This window comes from Herpailurus yagouaroundi, unplaced genomic scaffold (genome assembly GCF_014898765.1).
Source record: "Herpailurus yagouaroundi ecotype Mexico unplaced genomic scaffold, PumYag 162, whole genome shotgun sequence".
Taxonomy (NCBI): Eukaryota; Metazoa; Chordata; class Mammalia; order Carnivora; family Felidae; genus Herpailurus; species Herpailurus yagouaroundi.
In genome coordinates this window covers 66,716,315-66,741,017 of record NW_024412403.1, presented here as the reverse complement: position 1 = coordinate 66,741,017, position 24,703 = coordinate 66,716,315, and the positions used below count along the sequence as shown (strand labels likewise).

At 35.6% G+C, this 24,703-nt stretch overlaps 1 protein-coding gene across 3 annotated transcripts in view; it reads left to right on the top strand.

The window, feature by feature from the left end:
* The window catches only part of GSK3B (glycogen synthase kinase 3 beta), a 198,862-nt gene that overhangs the window by 102,561 nt on the left and 71,598 nt on the right, over window positions 1–24,703 (top strand). For all 3 annotated transcript variants that reach the window (XM_040484609.1, XM_040484607.1, XM_040484608.1), the window contains exons 4-6: window positions 7,725–7,835; window positions 17,135–17,265; window positions 20,955–21,061. In XM_040484609.1, coding sequence (XP_040340543.1) covers window positions 7,725–7,835; window positions 17,135–17,265; window positions 20,955–21,061 — 349 coding nt within the window. The remainder of the gene's footprint in view (window positions 1–7,724; window positions 7,836–17,134; window positions 17,266–20,954; window positions 21,062–24,703) is intronic.

Here is a 24,703-nt window from a genome sequence, read left to right as displayed (position 1 = left end):
CTTTTTTAAAATTTGGCTCTTTTTTTTTCTTCCGGAAAGTTGTATAAAAGTTTTATGTTTTTATATAATCTTAATGGCATCATTTTCCTTAATAGCTTATAGATATTTTGCCTCCAGGATTGCAAACACACTCATGTTTTCCTCTGGTAGATTAATAGTTGGTATTTTTTTAACTTTTGTAGTTTTGGTATTTATTTTGTGTTATATATAATGTGAGATGAGGATGAAGCTTGCCATTATCTTGTATGCCAGGTACTTGTCTCCCTTTCCCCATTCCCACCCCTTGCAAGGAAAAGAGTATTTCCCTTTCCCTAATCGACCCACTTTACTGTTAGTGTTATTCCCATCTCTGGCCTACACTGGCACACCCATTGGAGAAAAGGCATTCATTTTTAAGTTTTTTGTTTTTTGGGTTTTTTGGGGAGGAGGTTTGCTAGTCAAGTTCCCAAACCCAGTTCTGAGGAGAATTCTGGGCTGTCTGCTTTGTTGAATGTCTTCTACTGGGGTTCTATGATAAGCCGCTTTGCATTCCATCAAATTTTTAGAATTATAGCATGATTTTGCTTAAAGCTGCAGCCTCAAGTAATTTTGTTTCCTTGACCTCCTTGACCTCAAAAATCATCTGTCTATTTTCCAAATGTTGGATAGAGTTGTCTCAGCTCTTGTTTAGTTGTTAGGTGTGATCAAAGTTTTATCACTTAAATTTATTCCTGACTGAATGGTTTTAGAGTAGAGTTCACAGAGGAGTGATTACCAGCAATTAGAGAGTAGTTTGTTAATTAAAGTGACAACTAGAAAAACTGAACCACTGAGAGAAATACTCCCTAAATTGTACATCATGTAATATTTTAGAGATTTCTGAATCAGATCCATTTTGTGTATTAGCAGAATTCTTTTTATTTTTTTTTTTAATTTTTTTTTCAACGTTTTTTATTTATTTTGGGACAGAGAGAGACAGAGCATGAACGGGGGAGGGGCAGAGAGAGAGGGAGACACAGAATCGGAAAACAGGCTCCAGGCTCTGAGCCATCAGCCCAGAGCCCGACGCGGGGCTCGAACTCACGGACCGCGAGATCGTGACCTGGCTGAAGTCGGACGCTTAACCGACTGCGTCACCCAGGCGCCCCAGCAGAATTCTTTTTAAAAGATATATAGCATGGGGCACCTGGGTGACTCCGTCGATTGCACATCCGACTTCGGCTCAGGTCATAATCTCACGGTTTGTGGGATTGAGCCCCGCATCAGGTTCTGTGCTGACAGCTCAGATCCTGGAGCCTGCTTCGGATTCTGTGTCTCCCTTTTTCTCTGCCCCTCCCCCGCTTGTGCTCTGTCTCTCTCTCAAAAATAAATAAAATGTAAAGAAAAAAAAAGCAAAATTAAAAAAAATTTAAAAGGTATATAACAGTGACTCCTTAGTAAATTTGGGGGAAACCTAGTAATTGTCCTTTGAAATTAGTACTTTCTCATTATGTGAGAGACTCTTTTCAGGCATATCCATTCAAATGATAGTTTTTACATGTTGTATTTTTATATCTGGCTTTTAAATCTTATAGCTAAGCTGTGAGTATTCAAATATTGTCTAGTAACCTAAAAGAGAGAGACTACATTGAGAAAATGGCAGACCTAGGATATTTTAGAAAATTACAAGTGATAGAAAAGCTGAGTCGTGGTCCTTTCTTCTCAAAATATTAGCATACCCTGTCCTATGAATTATATTTTTTTCATGAACCTCCCAATAAAACTACTTTTGGAATGTGAAAATATTAGTCTTTTCTGTACTTGATGTTTCCTACAGATGGGCTTTCCTCAGGGATTATTCCTATGACTATTACATTTAGCAGAATATCTGTCTGTAAGTTTAATAAGAGTATTTAAAGAACATGATATTGTTGAGCCCATTTATTTCAAATCAAGAGCAGTGATAGTGTTATTAGTTGGCTGCTTTGGTTTCCAGCCTTAGGATCCAGTTAGATTAAAAAAAAAAAAAGTGGATGTGATTTTAATACAAGCACAGAACAATGAAATAAAAGGTATTTACAGTGCCTTTAAGTATAACAAGACACCTTCAATGTTTCAGAAAATGAAGACATTCAAAATGACAGTTTTAAATGTATATGGACATTTATACTTCACTTACAAAATGGACAGATGTCCTGTATGGTTCTAAAGAAGTTGCAAGTTTTTGAGAATTAATGGAGTGAATAAACAAAATATATTTGAGCAAAGAGACAGGTTTATGTTAATCTGCAAAGCAGTAGTCTAAATATAATTTAAATCCTATATTTCTCATAGCGTAGTGAATTAGAACATTCAACCTATAGCAGACATGGTTTCTTTAATCTTTCTTTGGTGTATTCTGCTTTTTTAATATTAGGAATAAAATACATTGCCTAAAAATGGATACTTATCTGTATGTCAAATGAAGCCTGAACTGTGCCAAGTAGAGTGGAATTATCTTTACTGATCTGAACATAATAGTTCAACTGTAATCTAATACTGCATTAAGTTTCTCATTAACTGCACCTCAATGTAGATTGCCTTTTGAGTTCTCTTCATTACACCTATCATTTATTTTCCAACTGAATTGCTGTCAAGTCTTATCTGTCATTCTACATAATAAATTGATACTTTGAGTTTAATCATAGGGTTTTGTATTTATCTTTGTTAAATATTATATTGTAGGTTTCCTGGATATTAGAATTCTTTAAACTTTTATTTGTTCTTCCATTTTAAGCCATTCTTCTTGGGTTTGTGTCAGTCTTTGGTGATTGTGTTAAAGTCAGAAATTGTAAATTGCCACATTCATCCCCTGATGTGTTTTATTTGCTAGTGCATTCTGTTAATTTTTTGTGAATTAGGATGCTTACAGCTAAGTTTTGTATTATCTATCTGATTTATTAACCACTACCCCTTACTACAGTACCCATTTTGGCCTCACACATTTACATTTGTTGCTTAGCCATTGAAGGCATTTGCTTTTGCGACCCCTAATATACGAAATCATTTTTGAAAATATTGATTGGGACAGGGGAAGGACAGAGCTTATACAACTAGAAACTAGAAACTCTTCTCGAATTTGACATTAATGTTTTCATTTTTTATTCTTCATTTTTGGTATACTGTTTAGCAAATTAGTTAAATTGTAATACAGTGCTATACATATCTTCAGGTCATTCATAAATCATAAATATATCATAATTAACTCTGTCAAATGATTTATTAAAATTAAGAAACCCTGTAATTACCTAATCAGGTTTTTTTTAAAGGATAGTTTTAACACCTGTGTTAGTGACCTTTCTGAAACCCAAAGCTTACCATCACTTGAATTCTATGTACACATCCCTTTGACACCAGCTGGATGTTCTCTTTATGTGTTCCTTTTATTGGACCTCAACTTCACTTGAAGCTTCTTGTCTAAACTTCATCTCTGAAATTAAAAAAAACTTTAATGTTTTTAAATTTATTTTTGAGAGACAGAGCGTGAGTCAGGGAGGGACAGACACAAAGGGAGACACAGAATCTGAAGCAGGCTCCAGGCTCTGAACTGTCCCAGCCTGACACGGGGCATGAACCCACGAACCACAAGATCATGACCTGAGCCAAAGTTGTACACTTAACCGACTGAGCCTCCCAGGCGCCCTGTGAAATTTTCTTCTCTTAGCCTGCAGTATTACTTTCACTACCTTTAGTTCTGCAAATGACCTTATTTCTTATTTTACAAGAAAGAGCGTCCTTAAACATATACTTATTTTACTTACAATTCTCACTAACTTAATTTATTTATTTTAGGTGTACAGGAAACAAAATGTGGTGTCATTTTTTTCTAACAATGATAGTAGTGAAAATTTAGAGACTGTTTAATTAATTTCAACTTATTTGTTTCTCTGGTTCTCTGTTACTCTCATGTTTAGCTAGCCAATATACTTGCCCCTCCCAACCTCCCTTTTCTTTCAGTCCTTATTGCCTAAGCCCTGATGTAGGCCTTGGATTCTTACAGGTTTCTAGAGGCTGACACTGCTTTCACTCTTAACCTTCCTAACTCCTCCTTGCCCCCTTACCATATCCCACTTTGCACAGTGCTGTTTGAGTTAAAGCCGACTTGTAAGACTGTCATCCTAATTCTTAAATAATATTCATTGCCTCTGAGTTTAGTTTATTCACCAAATATTTATTGAGTACCTACTATGTGGTAGGCAATATTCTAGGTGGAAAAGAGTAGTGAACAAAAGACAGTCTTATTTCTCATTGAGCTTAGTTGGGGGGAAGCAGACAATGTAAACTATGTGGTTAGAAAGCAATAAATATCTTGGGAAAAAATAATATGGGGAAGGTAGGTAGGATTGTGGGGTAGACGAATTGGGGAGAGTCCAATTAAGGAAAGCCACTCTAAAACAGTAACACTTTAGCACAGATTTGAAGGAGGTGAGGCAAGTGAGGTGTGTGTTTATGTCTCGGGGGAGAATATTCTAGGCTGAAGGAGTAATCAGTATAGAGGCCCTGAATGTGAAAGCCTGCCAAATGTGGTCAAGAAATAGCAGGAAGCTGCTGTTGTCGCTAGAGATGAGTGAGCAATGGGAACAGCAGTAAAGTAGAGGACAGGAAAATAAGGAAGTATGTGTGGAGGCCTTTGCAGACCACTAAGAATAAATCTTAGTGAGATAGAGTGGAAGAGCTACAATCTAACTTCTGTTTTGTTGATATTAGATTGAAGGGTAAAGATGGAAGCAAGGAGACCATTTAGGAGGATATTGGCAATAATCTAGGTGAGAAGTGGTAGTGGTGGAGACTAGGGTTGTAGCAGTGAAGATGGTAAGAATTGATTAGATCCTGAATAAATTTTAAAGGTGGAAACATTAATATTTTTTTGGTGTATGTATATGTGTGAGAGAAAGATGGGGGTGGGAAATTAATGATGATTCTAAGGTTTTCAGCCTGAGCAATGTTAAGTGCACAATTTGACATAGTAGCCTGGAGTTAAAAGCAGAGGCCCAGCATATATATGAATTTGGGAGTCATCAGTGTAGAGTAGTATTGAACCTTCGGACTGGATGAAATCATCACGAGAGTGAGCTTACATTAAGAACAGTGATTGGAGGACTGAGCCCTGGGATCCTCCATTCCTTAAGTGAATGAGCCAGAAATGGAGAGCAAGAAGAGTCGTCTTTGAGGTAAGGTGAAAACCAGAAGAGTATAGTGTTTTAGAACCCAAGTAAAGCAGGCATTCGGAAGAAGGGAACATGATCCAACTATGTTAAATAGTGGTGCTAAGTCACGTAGAAAGGGAGGGATAAAATGATGACTGAAAATTGGCATTGGATTCAGCAACAAGGAGATTACTGATCTTGAAGAACAATTCTGCTCGAGCAGTGGTGATGAAATCCTACTGGAGTAAGTTTCAGAGAAAATTGGAGAATGTCAGTTTAGACGCCTCTTTGGAGGAATTTTACTGTTATAGGAGGCCAGAAAATATGGTGGTAATTAGTGCAGTTAGAAGGAGTTTTCTTTTTAACAATGGGAGAAATAACAGCAAGTTTGTGTACAGATTGAAATGCTCCCAAAGAGAGAGAAAAATTAATGGAGAGAGATAGGAAAATTGCTGAAGCACTGATTGTGATTAGGAAAAGCAGAATAGTATGTGTGTGTGTATGTGTGTATATATAATTATTATTTTATGTTTAGTAGGGTTTACCTTAAAAAGGAACTTAGTTTAGTTAGAGAAGGGAAGGAAGAGCATATGGAATTAGATGATGTAGATGGATGCATGTAGTGGTGCAAGCAAGGACATCAGCTGAGGGTGAAATGGAAAGAGGGGTATCAGAAATCAAAGAGAAGGACAGAAAAAATCAAGTATGGTACTTTGGAAAAGTGAATGGACTAGGCAAATATATTATTGCTGGGCCAATTGAATTTCTTGATGATGAATTTAATGTGAGAAACAAACACCACAGTTTTAGCCACATTCAGCAGTTTGGGTGCAGGCATGGAATGGATGGAAAGCTGGATTTAACCACGGTTGTGGCTTATTGAACAGATATGACTTGACACACTTTTTCATAAAGGGCCAGGTAATAAATATTTTTGGTTTTGCAGGCTAAAGTCTCAGTTATAACTATTCAGCTCTGCCAAGTGTAGCCCCAAAGCAGCCATAGACAATACGTACATGTATGAGCATTGCTTTGCTCCTTAAAACTTTATTTATAAAAACAGGCATCAGGCTTTTGCTGTTGTTTACTGACCCCTGTGTTAGAGAGTGAGGATAATGGTACACTGTGGAATTTAAGCTGGATATGGAGAGAAGAGAGGAGAAAACGGGAGTGAGCAATAACGCAAAGGTAATAGAGTCAGTGGCATACTCTCTCACTAAACTGTTTCCTGTGCTCCAGTGTATTCATTGATCTCATATCTTGTATACAGTTTTCTCTGTGCCTTAAGTGCTCCTCTCATACTCATTTTAGATGTCATCTCTTTTATACCTACACCCTTATTACTTCCTTTGCAGTGGCTACTGACATGGAAAATGTCAGTATTAACATGAAAATTTTTCAGTAACTGCTGAAAATGGAAATTTTTCACTTCATTTTGGTAGATAACATGATTTCAAATTGGGAAGATTGTGAAAGTTTCTTTACTTACAGATTTTCCCATTCAGTAGCCAATTGTGGATTTGCATGTGATTCTCAACTTTGTTTTCTGCTTCATTTTATCTATCTGCTATTGTTCACATGAAGAGAGTAAGGGTAGCACTCTGTCCCTCTTTCCTACTTTGTACTTAGTTGGAATTGCCTTCTTTCTCTCTACTGATCTTGGATTCGTGTCTTTAGGCTGCTGAGAAAGGATGTTTAAACATATGACCTGCAATAAACTTGTGACTATGATAACTCGCCTCCTAATAAGTTATTCTTTTTCTTTCAGTTACTTGTAGAAAACAGTGGTTATTCTACTAATTACAGACTATTAGACAACCATAGAACCTTGTAGAGGTTAGAGAGATTTTGAAGACCATCTAGCCCAATTTTTCATATTATAGTTAAGGAACAAAGCCTAGAGAGATTGACTTGCATACATTAGCACAGAGCGAGGGCTGGAAATCTTAGCTCCCAGTTCAGTAATCACTCTACTACGGTGACAGCTTTCCTTATAGGATATGAGGGTACTGGTTCTCAAACTAGAAAATATGAAATTTTGTGGGGCACTGGGGTGGTTCAGTCGGTTAAGCTTCCGACTCCTGATTTCGGCTCAGGTCACGATCTCTTGGTTCCTGAATTCAAGCCCCATGTTGGGCTCTGAGCTGACAGTGCATGGCCTGCTTAGGATTCTCTATCTCCCTCTCTCTCTCTGCCCCTCCCCTGCTCTCTTTCTCTGTCTCTCTGAAAAATAAATAAATAGACATATTAAAAAGATGAAATTTTGTGACAGGTGATATCCTCTTATAACTAAAATAATAGTTTAAATATAGTTAGGAATCTTAACAGTATTGAAATGGCTATGTTTTTTCCATGAAATTATTAGTAAAAAGGTAGACTTGCTTTTACTATTATAGTTACATTCTGAATTATTTTTGTATAATTAAAATTGAATGCATGAATCTTTTCTTAAAAATCCGAATAAGTAGGAAAAAATCTGAATAAGTGACTCTATAGAGATTTTACTCTAATTTGAATACTTAAAAAACTAGTTTCTAAGTTTGTTTTTTCTGTTTGTTTGTTTTTAATAAACTCTTTCAGAAAGATGAAGTCTATCTTAATCTGGTGCTGGACTATGTTCCGGAAACAGTATACAGAGTTGCCAGACACTATAGTCGAGCCAAACAGACGCTCCCTGTGATCTATGTCAAGGTATGTAAAAATGGAACAACTTTCCACTTTAAAAAGTACTTACTATGAAGCAAGAAAAGTGCTGGATGTGTTTTAACTATATTATTGCATCTAATGCCAAGGGGGGAAGCTGCAAAGTAGGTATTGCTAAAGTTTTGTTAAATTCTTGTATACTTTTTAAAGTGTGAAACCTTCACCTTTTAAACTTTCATGACTCAGATATTAGAGATAACTTGTCATCTTTCTGACAAGGGAATTTTTCATAGACATTTATGCATTTTAATTTCGTTAGCCATAGCACCTTTTTATTTAATTTCTGATACCTTTATTATGCCATAGACCAAAATAGGAGCAAGCATATCATATAAAATTATAAAACATCTATATGTGATCAAATTAAATATTATATCACCATTTATGGATATGTTGTAACTGTAGCTAAAGTTTAAACTTTCTATGATTTTAAATACGCACAGATGTGCATATTAGGGTGTTACTTAAATTTTAGTACCTAATGTCATCTCATGGAGACACAGAGTGTCACAGACTGGCTAGGAATTTACCCAGCATAATTCTGATTAAAGTTGTGATCGCTAATTAGAAACATTTTTATTGTTATTATCATTATTATTATTAGGTTCAGATCTTTATTTATTTATCTATTTTTAATAATAATTATAATAATTTTCTTTTCTTTTCTTTATTTTATTTTATTTTATTTTATTTTATTTTATTTTTTTTCAATATATGAAATTTATTGTCAAATTGGTTTCCATACAACACCCAGTGCTCATCCCAAAAGGTGCCCTCCTCAATACCTATCACCCACCCTCCCCTCCCTCCCACCCCCCATCAACCCTCAGTTTGTTCTCAGTTTTTAAGAGTCTCTTATGCTTTGGCTCTCTTCCACTCTAACCTCTTTTTTTTTTCCTTCCCCTACCCCATGGGTTTCTGTTAAGTTTCTCAGGATCCACATAAGAGTGAAAACATATGGTATCTGTCTTTCTCTGTATGGCTTATTTCACTTAGCATCACACTCTCCAGTTCCATCCACGTTGCTACAAAGGGCCATATTTCGTTCTTTCTCATTGCCATGTAGTACTCCATTGTGTATATAAACCACAATTTCTTTATCCATTCATCAGTTGATGGACATTTAGGCTCTTTCCATAATTTGGCTATTGTTGAGAGTGCTGCTATAAACATTGGGGTACAAGTGCCCCTATGCATCAGTACTCCTGTATCCCTTGGGTAAATTCCTAGCAGTGCTATTGCTGGGTCATAGGGTAGGTCTATTTTTAATTTTCTGAGGAACCTCCACACTGTTTTCCAGAGTGGCTGCACCAGTTTGCATTCCCACCAACAGTGCAAGAGGGTTCCCGTTTCTCCACATCCTCTCCAGCATCTATAGTCTCCTGATTTGTCCATTTTGGCCACTCTGACTGGCGTGAGGTGATATCTGAGTGTAGTTTTGATTTGTATTTCCCTGATAAGGAGCGACGTTGAGCATCTTTTCATGTGCCTGTTGGCCATCCGGATGTCTTCTTTAGAGAAGTGTCTATTCATGTTTTCTGCCCATTTCTTCACTGGGTTATTTGTTTTTCGGGTGTGGAGTTTGGTGAGTTCTTTATAGATTTTGGATACTAGCCCTTTGTCCGATATGTCATTTGCAAATATCTTTTCCCATTCCGTTGGTTGCCTTTTAGTTTTGTTGGTTGTTCCCTTTGCTGTGCAGAAGCTTTTTATCTTCATAAGGTCCCAGTAATTCATTTTTGCTTTTAATTCCCTTGCCTTTGGGGATGTGTCAAGTAAGAGATTGCTACGGCTGAGGTCAGAGAGGTCTTTTCCTGCTTTCTCCTCTAGGGTTTTGATGGTTTCCTGTCTCACATTCAGGTCCTTTATCCATTTTGAGTTTATTTTTGTGAATGGTGTGAGAAAGTGGTCTAGTTTCATTCTTCTGCATGTTGCTGTCCAGTTCTCCCAGCACCATTTGTTAAAGAGACTGTCTTTTTTCCATTGGATGTTCTTTCCTGCTTTGTCAAAGATGAGTTGGCCATACGTTTGTGGGTTTAGTTCTGGGGTTTCTATTCTATTCCATTGGTCTATGTGTCTGTTTTTGTGCCATCAGATCTTTACAAAAATTTATTGAAGTATGATTTTTTTTACCTATGACATTGTGAAAATTAGGAGTTAAGTTTCAAAGTCTAGATATCTAAATATAATTTTTTACATTTTAGTCTTTATAGTGATGACTCTAGAAAACAAAATGGCAGTGACTCAATATTTTAAGATTGAGTATTGAATTTTACTTAATAATTACAATTTTAAACTTTATAGTAATAAAATGGGTACCAAAGCAGGAGTTTGCTAGCTAATTTTGACAAGGAGCCAGGATTCCTGTTGAATTCAGTGCTAGGAATTTAAAACTTAGTTGAGTTTGTGATTCAGTTGATCATAGTAAGAACTAAAAAGACACAGTTTTTGTACTACAAATTTACTTTAGTATTTTATTCTGGTTTTAAAATAGCAAGGCCCTATTCAAAATAACCAGCATAATAGAATATCCCTTTGAAATCCCTAAATCTAGAGTAATCTTTGAACTTCTCAGTTTAGAATGGTGATGGTTTCATTCTACCTGCTCATAGCTCATATTATTAAATGTGGAGCACTGGCAAATTTATGAAGCAGAAAAAAACCCTGGATTTAGTTCTTGAAGTTAAGATCCAACTGCTTTTGGGCAGTTACCACTCCATTCTCTCCTTAACTTCCATGTTGGTAGCTTCCATATTGGTAAAATTGTACTCCTTTCTTTCCCGCTCACTATATAGCATTATGGGTCTATAAGATGAATTTACCATATGAGAAAACATTTTTGGAACTATAGAATAAAAGTAACAGAAGACCATAAAACTAGATTTAAAAAGTGACACATTGAGAACATTTAATAAGAAGTGTACAGTGGTTCTACCAGTTTTTTTGTTCTAACTCTAATTCAGTAAATAAATGGTAAATGATTGCAGCATAATGTGAATATTTTATTCCTCCTCTGGTAAGGAGAAAAAAGATTACACAAATAACTATAAAACAGGAAAAAAAAGTGTTACAAATGTGGTTAGATATGTCCTATTCTTTTAAAATGGTAAAATTTCCAAGAGAAGGTTATAGTAATACCTCTATTGAATCTGTCCTCCAAATTTACTTACCTCCTAGCAGATCTCTATTGCTCCATAGCTGAGCCAGTACCTATTTTCCCACCAACATAAAATGTGCCAAATGATTTTCTTATCCTATATCTGTCTACAAAAATTTTACTTACTTCAGGATCTTTTAGCTCCTCTAAACATTTTTTTATTGAAGGTTTCAAATAGAAATAAAAAAGAAAATGAAACAATGAACCTCCATGTCCCCATTACACAGCTTCAACAATGACTAGTTCATCGCTATTCTTTTCATCAACACCACCGTTTATTCCCTACTTGCTTTATTTTGAAGCAAATCATGGATGTTATTTTCATCTGTAACTATTTCAGTATATATGTATACATGATAGGGACTTTCTTTTTAAAAACTTAGCTACAATATCATTGTCTTTACCTATACAATAAATAGTAAATCATCAATATTATTAAATATCTAGTTACTATTTTTATTCCCAAAATGTTATATTACATATGTTTTTAATTGGGATCTACATATTTTAGAATTGGGATCTAAGTAAGGTCCATATAATTGATTTATGTTTAATGTTTCTTTTTTATAGACTCACTCTCTCTTAAACTTCGTTGTTAAAGAAACTTGGGTCAGTTGACCTGCAGTTTGTTGGTCTGGATTTTGCTGATTGGATTACTGTAGTGTTAATATTTTTCCTGAAAATTGGTGATTAGATATATTTTTGTAAAATTTAAGACTACTTCATATATATTGTTGAGAGCTTTCCTAAGGAAGCACGTAATGTCTGTTTTTTTGTGATGTTGTGGGCATTGATCATTGCCTAAATTCATTAATTTATCAAGGCTTACAAAATGTTGGTATTCTAATATTAGTTCTTTTTAAATTTATAAGCTGGAGTAGTTCTGTAAATAGAAACTTTCCATGTCAGCTCTTTGGTTACCCTCAGATACTATAGTTAATATAAAAAATACAGAATATATATTTGATTATATCCCTTTATGTACCAAAATTTATAATAATTAGTTGGTTCCATAGAATTGGTTCCATAGCATCCCCCAGAGGTGACCAATGAGATATTTTTGGTTGTTTTATGTTTGTTTTAAAATTTCTTGCATGAGTCTTAATTATCTTTGCTAGCTTCTTCACTTTCTGTCATGATAGTGTTCTAGATTCATCTTAAACATTTCTTCCCCAGACTTGGACTCAGCCTTTCCCTCAAGGAGACCTGATTCTTTTAGTGAGAAATGGTGTTTGAGACCATTGTCTGGATGTTAGGAGTGCTAATTGCTACAGGGTTGGTTACTCTTTCTAGGGTTTTTAGTGGATAGAGCTAGAAAATATGTGGGTAATTTTTTCAAAGATAGCATGGGGTATCTTTTTTTTTAGCCTCAAAATGAATATATATTGACATTTCTAACTAAATATTGGGGGATGCAACAATCTACATTTGTATTTCCTTTCTCTTACATTAAAAATTCCAGTTTCAATGATAGTATAATTACTTGTTCTGTCCTATACTCTACATACAATATTCTTATAATAATAATACTGACACTACCATCACCAACTGAAAATAATTTAAGATCTCATTGCAGTTCTTTTTATTCCCATGGTATATTTCATTAGGTATAAACAGTTAAATTTCTTTTTTAAAGAAACATTGAATAATTCCTCTCTATGTGATTATATCTCACTAAGCTTTATTTCATTTTAGTTTTATTATAGATGGCATTTTAAAAATTTTAAATTAATGTTACTTTAAATTTTATGTCAAAATTGATATAAAATATTTACATAGTTACAAAGTAAAATCTACAAAACAAGATATATATAGTCAAATAAGTTTAGCTTTTATCCCTGTTTCTTCTACCCTCTTCTTTCTTTCCCCCAGAGTTAAATATTTAAAATTTTTATGGTCCTACCATAGGTTAATAAATAAGCAAATGTATATAATTATTTTATTCCCCCACCTCCTTTTTATGTAAATGATTATATAATATGTACATTTTCTTCTGTCATACTTTTTAAATTAAAAATATATTCTGGGTTGGGGCGCCGGGATGGCTTAGTCAGTTAAGTGACTGACTTCGGCTCAGGTCATGATCTCATGGCTTGTGAGTTCGAGCCCCGTGTCGGGCTCTGTGCTGACAGCTCAGAGCCTGGAGTCTGCTTCAGATTCTGTGTCTGCCCCTCCCATGCTCATGCTCTGTCTCTCTCTGTTTCTCGATAATAAATAAACATTAATATATATATACACACACATATAGAGAGAGAGAGAGATTCTGGAAATTGCTCTGTATTAATATGGGTATTTCACCTTCCTTTTTTATAGCTGCACATTAGTGTATTATATGGCTATGTTCTAATTTATTAAGCTGGTAACCTATTAGTGATGTATTGTTTTCAGTTGTTTGTTTTTGTTTTTGCTATTAAGAAATAATGTAGTGAGGAGCCTTGTGCTTTCTATGTTTTTGACAGCATGTATTTGGATGAGGTCTCTGGCATTCTATATTTTAAAAAAGAAAATAATACTATTATGCATATTGAAGTTGGCAAACAAAGAAAGATATAACATTCCCCCTTACCCCTTGTTGAAAAAAGGATGGTTCTTTTATAAACCACGGACCTTCCAGAGTCTGATTTATTGGCCCTGGACATTGTTCTTTGAGGACACAAATCTATTCTTACATTTCAGAGTCTAAAAAAGATAAAAACGTCTTCTGAAATTGATAATTTGATCTCCTTCACTTATTCCTTCTACCTAGTTTTATAAAAAACTATTTCCGTGAAAAATATTGGATTGGAAGATGGAAGTAAAAGTGATAAACACATATAACTCTTGTCTTCATAGACCTCACCATCTAATAAGGGGTTGTTTAGCATATATGTCACCAAAATGGCAACTACAGTCCTTTGTAATTTTATGACTTCCACTTTTTTCACTTTTTCTGGGGAAGTTGAGTATATTATATTGTATTATTACGTCAGTCCTTTCTTCAGTCTTATACTACGGGTTGCTTTGTAGTTGACAGTAGTTAATACACAAGAAGTTTTTGAGTACCTTTCCTTTCTGATGAGCATCATTTATAACTAAGTCGGTTTTAAAATCCAAGTCTGAAACAGATGCTGGGAAAATCATCATTGTGAACTTGAATTTTTTTTTTAATTGGAAAGACATGTTTAAGGATATGGTGTGAGTACACAAGAAAGCTGAGGGCATTTTTGTGAATTATAAAATTGTTATTCTATTATTTGTTTTAAACAGGTTTAATAACAGAGGAAAGAACATTGGACTGGAGTTAGATTTGATAACATTGTAACTGTTCAAACTGTTCATTGGGCTTCAGTTACCACTTCTGTAAAAATGAGGATAAATGAGCATCTCACAGAGTGATTGCAAGAATTAAATAAACAAAAGGGTGAAACCTCTTGGTTTGACAGTACCTATTAAATAAATCTTGAATTTAAAAATGTGTTGAATACCTCCTGAGTTTCTAAGTTTGTCATTCTAGTTTTTACTTAGTGATCAAGCTATTTAATGGTTACATTTTCCACTTTTATTTAATAGAATAAAAATATAACAAAATATGGAAATCATTATTAAAGAAGTGTACTTAGCCCAAGCCAGTATAGAATATTTAGTAATTGATTTGGATTAATTGCTTAACCTCTGTGCCTCAGTTATTTTATATGTAAAATACAAATAGCAGTACCTATTTAGATAAAGGTTAAATGAAAACACAGGCAAAGCATTTAGAATAGTGCCTGGCACATGATAAGTTATTTTTCTTGTTATTGCTGTCTTAATAGGCGTCTAGATTTTTTTTTTTAATAAATTTAGAGAAGGCCTCTCCATTTTTTTTATAAATAAACTTTTACAGAGTCAAAAAAACAAAAGATATGAAATTGCATATTTCATTCTTTATCTTTTCAAAAGATAAAGTGAGGAGAATGAATATAATGAGTAGATCTTTCAGATCAATGAATATAGTAAAAAGACCCCTCAACCTCATTTAAGCTCTAAGCATTTTTGACAAGAAAACCTTTTTTCCCACTGATTATTGCTGACCTAGACATTAGTGCCCTGACACAGAGTTTGTAAGTTCTCTCCTTTAGTAAATGAATGCCTATGAACTCAGTTTCTTCTTGGAGCTCATTTTCTTAATGGTAGTAAATAAACTTTTAGGGGTGCCTGGGTGGCTCAGTTGGTTTAGTGTCCGACTTTGGCTCAGGTCATGATCTGCCAGTTCATGGGTTTGGGCCCCACATCGGGCTCTGTGCTGACAGCTCAGAGCCTGGAGCCTGCTTCAGATTCTGTTTCTCCTTTTCTCTGCCCCTCCCCTGCTTGCATTCATATTCTCTCCCTCCCTCTCTCTCTCTTTCTCTCTCTCTCTGTCAAAAAATAAATATATAAACATTAAATTTTTTTTTTTTTAAATAAACCTTTAGAATCCTGAGAGTAAGCTTTAGGACTTGAAGATGGATTCTGTGAACAATAATACTGTGGTAGAATTAGGAAGCTTTTAAAGAGTTATATGGATACCTAAGTTCCTTAATTCTAACTTTGGGGACAAAATGCAGACCTTACCTGTACATTTTGCAGCATGCTTCATTAAAAAAAATTTTAATTTTTATTTATTTTTGAAAGAGAATATGTATGAGTGGGAAAGGGGCAGAGAGGGAGGCACAGAATCTAAAAAGTAGGCTCCAGGCTCTGAGCTGTCAGCCCAGAGCTTGATGTGAGGCTCAAACTCATGAACCACAAGATCATGACCTGAGCTGAAGTTGGACCCTAGACCGACTGACCCCCTAGGCGCCCCAACAACATGCTTCATCTTAAAGATGGCTTAAACTTTTCCAGCTTTAGTTCAGTATTAACATTAATGATGTACTGAAAGTCAGTTGTAGTTTTCATCAATGCCTTTGAAGGAAAGTAGGTCTCATGTTAACTTCAAGAAACTGAGTCATACCAGTAGCCTCCTTAGGTGATGCCTTATATCAGTGCTTTATCTGACCTTTGACTGTCTTTGTTGATGTTGTTGTTTTAACCAAGATACTGGTGTCCTTGATTTGAATCATTTCAAAAATTCTTTCCATGATGTAGAGGTAACTTTGAGGTAGAGGTCAGAAGGTAAGTAGTCAGAAAAATTTAAACACCAGCCTTGGGATAAACAGAAGTTTAAGAACTCATTTTCTTCATAAGGTACCTCTTTTCCCCAGCCAAGAGTCTGAGTCTTTTCGTCCATGCAGACTCAGTTCCTCAGTGTATTTTTTTGTAATAGAATTGAAATAAATATTCTTTAATTTGATGTCAGTAGTCAGCTAGGATCTGTTCTAAATGGTATTTTTTTTTCTAATTTTATTTTTGAGAGAGGGAGAGAGTGTGAGTGGAGGAGGGGCAGAGAGAGAGGGAAACACCAAATCCAAAGATGCTCTAGGCTTTGAGCTGTCAGCACAGAGCCCAACGAGGGACTTGAACCTACAAACCATGAGATCATGACCTGAGCCAAAGTCAGACACTTAACTAACTGAGCCACCCAGGCATCCCATTAAATGGCATTTTAAAGTCTACTTATTTCTGAAGGATATTACAGGAAGAGTGCTATGCTGTTATAACAGAGTTACTGATGTCTTGATAGGACATCAACTATAAATTTTCTCAGTCGACATGTGAGTTTTCTCAGGCCCCTGTATCAATAACCTGTATGGCTGACGTCTCAGAAAAATGTTATTCTGAAGATGAAATTGTACATACTTGTAAAGAATGATGGACTTAAAAAAAACAGAAGACTTGGCTTCTGGTCTAATCATTGTTGTCATCATTGATTTGGAATACCTCTCTGGCTTTTCTGTTTTGTTTTTTTGTTTTTTTTAAAGAAGCCCATCTTAGCGGGCTTACGGCAAGATGTCAATAAAATAAAAAATTATAAAGCACATTGTAGCATTTCCTTTTTTAAATTATTAAAGGATAGTGCAAATATGGCATAGTTAATGCAACTGCAGTTAGCTAATATAGAAATGACATGAAACTCTTAAAAGATTGAATGCTGTTCTCTTTTGAAAATCTGTTGCTTTATTTATTTACTGCTTAAGGATTCTGATTTGTTTGGGGCAGAAAGTCTTCAATTAATTTTTACTGTTTATTCCAGTTGTATATGTATCAGCTGTTCCGAAGTTTAGCCTATATCCATTCCTTTGGAATATGCCATCGGGATATTAAACCACAGAACCTCTTGTTGGATCCTGATACAGCTGTCTTAAAACTCTGTGACTTTGGAAGGTAAGCTAGCTCTCATTTCTTCTTTCTTTCACTCCTCCCCTACCTCACCCTCCCGCCCTATATGCTCTTTTAAAAATATATGCCTTTTACAGTGTCAGTCTAAAAATACCATAGTCCTTATTCAGGGAGTATAAACTAGTACAGGTTCTTGTGAGAATAGCTTTGGTAAATTCTGTTATAATTATAAATGTGTATAGTCTTTCATCCAGGAATTTAATTCCTAGGAATTATTCCCTTAGAAATACTTTAAAATAGTGTATATACAGGGATTTTTATTATAGCATTGTTTATAAATGTCAGTAGGAAAATGACCAGATAAATTCAAGTATATACACATAAAATGTAATACATACAACTGTAAAAGATAATGAGGTAGCTGTCTGAATTTAAAAGGAATGATGTCTAAGAAATATTAAATTGAAAAGGCAAGGTCAAGACTATATACAGTATGTTCCTTTTTGTGTTTTAAAAACACACATAGTATAGCCACGTGTATACAGATATATGATTATTTCTGGAATGATACATAATAAAACCACAACATTGGTTGCCCCTCAAGAAGGGAAACTGGGAGTATAGTATAGTTGCTTTTTCATTGATGGTACTTCTGTATCGTTTGAATTTTTTATTGTGTTTATATTCCTTTCTCAATAATAATAAATTTTTTTAAATATTATCATTCATTACTGCATTTTTTTCCACTTCAGTGTTAACCTTAGTAGCAGCGGTTTCTTCCTTTTCCTCTTTATTTTATTTTATTTAAAAAAAAATTTTTTTTTTCAACGTTTATTTATTTTTGGGACAGAGAGAGACAGAGCATGAACGGGCGAGGGGCAGAGAGAGAGGGAGACACAGAATCGGAAACAGGCTCCAGGCTCTGAGCCATCAGCCCAGAGCCTGACGCGGGGCTCGAACTCACGGACCGTGAGATCGTGACCTGGTTGAAGTCGGACGCTTAACCGACTGCGCCACCCAGGCCCCCCCTTCCTTTTCCTCTTTAAATGAGTCTCTTATTCTCCTTTTCTGCAAATTCTAGTGCACTTTGTTTTCTTAAACTAATCCCTTGGTAATAATATATTATGTAATAAAACTTCATCCTTTTTATTTTCATAGTGTTCCACATCTTGTACCTCTTTGATCTACCTCTCAACATGAAACCAAGCTTACATATTCATATAACTTAGTTAACCTTCTTCCCCCTCGATTAGTTTCTCTCCTCTCAGTCCCTAAGACATGGCAACATAACTTGAATTCTCTCCAATTTTTTTCATCCTCACAAATTCTTACTTTTCAGCTTTTCATAGATAGTGACCTACACCTCTTAATATCTCTGTTCCCACCTCTTTGTAACAGTTTTGTATTAACTTACAGTTTAAATTTTAGGTTTAATATAAGATATATTTTCCACAGTCTGTCTCTTAAGAGTGTCTTTAAAAAACAAGCACATCTGCTCTGTCAGGAATTCATTCTTAGTCTCACAAGGGTGTGCTCCTTCATACCATCCCCCTTTTACAGTTCACTGATTTCAGACACCTATTGTGGGATTCAGCTCATTTTGCAGGCTAGAACTCTTCCCTAAACTATCAGAAAGGCTGAAGGATATTAAATCAAAACTGTTATCTGATGATGGAAACAAAGCACTACTGCTTAATATCTATCTGTAGGACAAACTGGAGATCAGTTGAGTATTACTGTCACAGGGTGTCTTCTGCACTGACAGTGACTGATTAGTATGAACTGTGAAGAGACTGTGAGACATCAAGCTCAGTGAAGTTTCTGTTCTTGCTATAGTGTCAGAACACTGTTGCTATGGACCTTTTTATTGGGATATAGAAGTTGTTTTGTTCTAATCTATTTGGAATAGGGATTTCACTTGTATGGTAATAGGTCATTTTTAATAGCTCTGATAAGTAACGAAACTGCCTGTTTTGTTTTTATTAGTTGGTTTGGGCAACTAGAGTTTTCCATACACTTTAGATTCTTAGTGCCAGGTTGATGGTGACTTGAACAAAGCAGTATTACTCTCTTTCAGTAATTCTTTACTGGATGAAATAAGGCCTTGGAAATAAGTTGAAGAGTTGGACTTTCTCAGAACTATTTGTAGTCACTGCATTGGATCCTCTTATCCTTCAAAGGGCAGGAAGTAACAAACAGCCTCACCTGAAGGAGAGAGGTAGCTTCATCAAGTATTGAGGAAACCTACAGGGTTACCGATATTACCTTCTTATAGTGAATTTTCTGACTGTATAATAGGTATCTATCTTGTTAATAAAAAGAATCCTTTTTTTTTTTTAATTTAGAAAAGTTTTATCAGTTGAGCTGAAAAGGTGTCTTAATTTTCACGCAGCCTAAAAACAAGGATTGATATTATTAATTTATGAAATTGTTGCTCTGTGTCAGTACTGGGGGAGAATATTAAAAAATATACTGCCTCCCACCTTCAAAAGTTGTAATGAAGAAAGAACAGGTTAAGGTAAGAGTTACCATTGACCAGAAATAAATGGAAGAAAAGAAAAATCCAAACTTTGAAACCTTTATGACTATTTTCATTTGTCTCTTCTCTGTTTTCCTACACCATTACCTCAAAGTTTTCCCTTTCTTTGTTACTTATATTCTTAGTATTTTGATTTTGTTGTGTTTGTATTTATTGCCTCTATCTTTGCTGTCATCATATGCCAAAGTAGTCAGCTTCTACAGGTGTTTATTTCAGTGTATCTTCAACTGATCTTGAGAGACATCTCAAAAGAAACTAATTTAAAAATTTTTTTTTCAACGTTTTTATTTATTTTTGGGACAGAGAGAGACAGAGCATGAACGGGGGAGGGGCAGAGAGAGAGGAAGACACAGAATCGGAAACAGGCTCCAGGCTCTGAGCCATCAGCCCAGAGCCTGACGCGGGGCTCGAACTCACGGACCGCGAGATCGTGACCTGGCTGAAGTCGGATGCTTAACCGACTGCGCCACCCAGGCGCCCCTCAAAAGAAACTAATTTTAATTTACTTTAATATTTAAAATACATGCCACAAAGTATTTTGGGAGGAAAGTTGGAGTAGAGAACATGTAACTAAACTTCAGACAGCAGAGTTAGAATTCAGAGACCGTGAGTCATCTGTGTCCAAAAGTGGAGGGCCTGTATTCTTTATTGGGTAATGTATGTTTAGACAATTAATAAAGGGACCTACATAGTGGAAAAAGAAAGTAGATTGGGGTCTGTAAGCCTTGGGATAGTCACTCCGAGGCAGAAGCCAAAGTAAAAGAGAGTGATCAATTTCTGTTAAAAATATATTAGAGAAGTATTCATTCTTATAATCCATTATTATGCTTTTAGTGGGTGGAGGTACTTCTTTTTCTGCCCTTCCTTTGTATTTTAGAGGTAGTATTCAAGGAAAAGAGGATCACAAGAAATTCAGCATTTATCCTTTTATGACTTTGTCTCTTTTTCCTTAGGTAACAGTTGACAAATGCATTCTTTAAAAGCTACTGTTACTTTTCTTTTTTAAATACTGTTATGTTAAAACTTTGTTTCTTTTGTCAGATAGTTACGTTTTATATTTTCCTTTTTGTATGTTGTGTGAATGGATTGTGTGAATCTTAGATAAATGGTCAGTGTTGTGAATGATAGCATTTAGCTTCTCTTAAGGTTTAGACTTAGTTTAAAGAATTTCTGCTTTTTATTTTTTTTTCATTAGTGCAAAGCAGCTGGTCCGAGGAGAACCCAATGTTTCGTATATCTGTTCTCGGTACTATAGGGCACCAGAGTTGATCTTTGGAGCCACTGATTATACCTCTAGTATAGGTAAGTACTGACTATGAATATAATGGCTTGTAATTGTTACTTGTATCTTGTTTTTAGTAATTTAGTATTACTAATCTATACTTTAACTTAAATATAAAAATAAGAATGACCTAAAGTCTGTTTCTTCTTAAAGACAGATGTACAAAAATGTGTAAAATATTTTAAATTTCAACTTTTAGAATTTAAGATACCTTTACTATTTTATTTTACAGTTTCTATGATTTTTAGAAAAATAAAGCTATTCTTTATGAGTGTGTGGTTCCATTATGATTACATTTGTTTTTAACCTAAAATTTCAAATCATTCCTAAGTATATCTTTTCTTTTTAAAAATTGCAATTCCCCTGAAATACTAACTTCTGAGCTTGATCACTGGTGGAGAATTTACATCCATTATGTTTATGGTGAAAATGATAGGATGGCCATATTGTTGACATTCCTACTAGGCTCTCCCAGTGGGTTATTTAATTTTAAGTCAGGTCACAAAAAATAATTTTGACTTTTTCATTAGTTTGGCTAATGATTCTGATTCTGATTCTGTAGAAGTCTTCACAAAATATCTTTAGTGATAGCACGAATTGAATAGGGACAGTTTGCTTCAGTCTTCAGTGACCTCTTCTACCCCATTTTAGCCCACTAATAGAGAACATAGAGTACCATCAGCTGGACATGAATAGTGAAGCTAAGAAAGGAGAGCAACTTTAGGCTAGGTGTGTAGGCAGAGGTCAAAATTATTTTATTGTTGTATACTATTTCTGAAGAGAATTCCTCAGTCCAAAAACAGAAACAAGAACATGCAGATTCCAAACAAACCAACCAAAAAAACCAACCATGGTTACAGAAAACTAAGAAAAACCACAATGTGAACAGTTTTTGTCTTTTAATTCAAGTGGAGGGGCGCCTGAGTGGCTCATTTGGTTGAGCATCAAACTTTTGATTTCAGCTCAGGTCATGATCCCAGGGTCATTGGATAGAGCCCTGCTTCAGGCTCCAGGTTGAGCATGGAGCCTGCTTTAGAACCCCCCCCCTCCCTTCCCCTCCCTCTCTCCTTTGCCCCCCTTCCCCCTTCCTCTCCTCTGTACCTCTCCCCTGCTTACATGTACACTCTCTCTAAAATTAAAAAAAAAAAAGTTTTTTAAGTAGTAATAATAAAAAAATAATACAAGTGGAAATTCTCTGTTGAGCACAGACCTCTGGACAGAAACACATTACCATTTTAAAAAAATGTTTTTTGATGTTTATTTATTTTTGACAGAGAGAGAGAGAGAGAGACAGAGCATGAGCGGGGGAGGGGCAGAGAGAGAGGGAGACCCAAAATCTGAAGCAAGCTCCAGGCTCTGTGTTGTCAGCACAGAGCCCGACACGGGGCTCGAACTCACAGACCACGAGATCATGACCTGAGCCAAAGTCGGATGCTCAACCAACTGAGCCACCCAGGCACCCCCACATTACCATTTTTATTTTGCCAAAGGACAAAATGCCAAAGAGCAATTTGATTTGTGCCAAGGGGCCCACTGGTTTTTCCCACCAATTCTTATGGAAAATAGCTTTGCCCTTTAGGAGCTCTGAAAAGGTCTAGGAAGCCCAGGACCCTTCAGACCATACTTTAAGACTTGTTGCACTGGAGGATAGAGAGTACAATGGGTGTGTGTGTGTGTGTGTGTGTGTGTGTGTGTGTGTGTGTGTAGTGCTGAAAGTTTCATCATGGCTGTGTATGTTAAGGGACAAATGAGAAATAGTAAAAAGGGTGTTTTGATTGGAGTAGAACTAGATTTGAGTTCCAGGTTTGTTATGACTTAGTTAAGCTATGAAGTGGAGATTGCTAACAGTTCTGCCTACCTTTCTGAGTGGCTGTGGTGATTAAATACAATGTTAGTGAAAGTACTGTAGAAATGTAAGATGGTATTCACTTGTGGTATTTGTTAACTAGATTCTCCTTGAGAGCAAATTTAAATCTAAGCCCTTTATCTTTGGAAATATCATTGGATTTTCCAGCTGCTTTATATTTTATTCAAATATATGATACTGATCATCTGCATACCAGATATTGGGATGAGTTGTGCCAGGGTCACTGAAAGTAAACGTAGTTTGCTTCTTTTTAGAAAGTCATGACCGTATCATCTGACTCAATAAGGCATGTTTATTATGAACTTGTGACCTGTTTAAGAGTGCCTAGCACTCTTCTATAAAGGTCCATGTGCCTATTCTTTGAAATTGTCTCACAAAAGAGGAGCCTTTTAGTCCATTTTCTCTCTTAGGAACCACTTCTCTGGATATTATGATTACCTGCTTTTCAGTAACCTCCTTTGTATGGCTAAAGCCAGAATCTGACTTTCTAGGCTTAGGACTCACCTCAGCTGAGGTCTTTTGAACCATAATAAACCTAGATTTGACCCCCTCCCCTTTTTTTAAGTTTATTTATTCTGTGTGAGAGAGAGAGAGCATGAGCTGGGGAGGGGCAGAGAGAGAGGATCCCACACAGGCTCCGCTGACACAGGGCTTGAACTCATGAACCATAAGATCATGACTTGAGCCAAAATCAAGAAACAGATACTTAACTGACTGAGCCAGCCAGGAGCCCTGACCTCCCTTTTTAGACTTGGATATTTCCTCTCATGACTCTGGGAGATTTGTAGACAGACAAAAACAAAAATACTTAATAGTGTACTAATGCAGGTACATTTTAGGAATATTTTTAACAGTGTTATTTGAAATGAAAGAGTAGCTGTTTCTAGTTATTGTCATATTTAGATATAACCAGAACTAAGGCTGATGGCTCTGATTATATTGTCTTCTGAGAAATGGCAGAGAACAAATGGCTTCTTTAGGACCAGGAATTGAATTTACAGGCCCTTGAAGAGACAAGTAGCTATTCTTCGATAGTGAGGCAGTTATTCAAGACAGTAATGTCTAGGGGCGCCTGGGTGGCTCAGTCTGTTAAGCACCTGACTTCGACTCAGGTCATGATCCTGCGGTTCCATGACTTTGAACCCCACATTGGTCTCTCTGCTGTCAATGTGGAGCCCTCTTTAGATTCTCTGTCTCCCTCTCTCTGTCCCTCCTCCACCCTCGCATGCATGCATGCTCTCTCTTTCAAAAATAAATAAACATTAAAAAAAAAAAAAAAAAAAGACAGTACCTTGATTGGGAATTGAAATTGGATTCCAGGCCTACCTCTGCTACTCAGTAACTTTACCTTGGACAAGTCACTGAACTTTATTGTGCCTTAATTTCCTTTTCTGTGGATTAAGTATGTTAAACTAGGTAGTCTTGAACACTTTAACCAGGAATTAGAGTTAAGTATGAAGAGGAATGCTATTTTGGCTGAAACCCCAAATAACCAGATAAATCAGTGGGCCAAAACACTTACTTTTCGTGCCTTCTGTTAATTCTGTTTTATTCTATTTGGAGAATATTATTCATTTGTCCCACGAACTATGAACAGAATAGATTTTGGTATCTCTCAGAAAGTGAATGATAGACCACTGGTGTAGTTGCTACCTAAATCTGTGGCAACCACTAAGCAATAGTATCCCTTAATGGTTTACTCCTTGTCTCCCATATTTGTACCTAAGTCCTGCCTAAGAAAGTATTTCCCATGGTTTTTAATGAACATTTAATTATTCTTCTGCAGTTTTTCCAG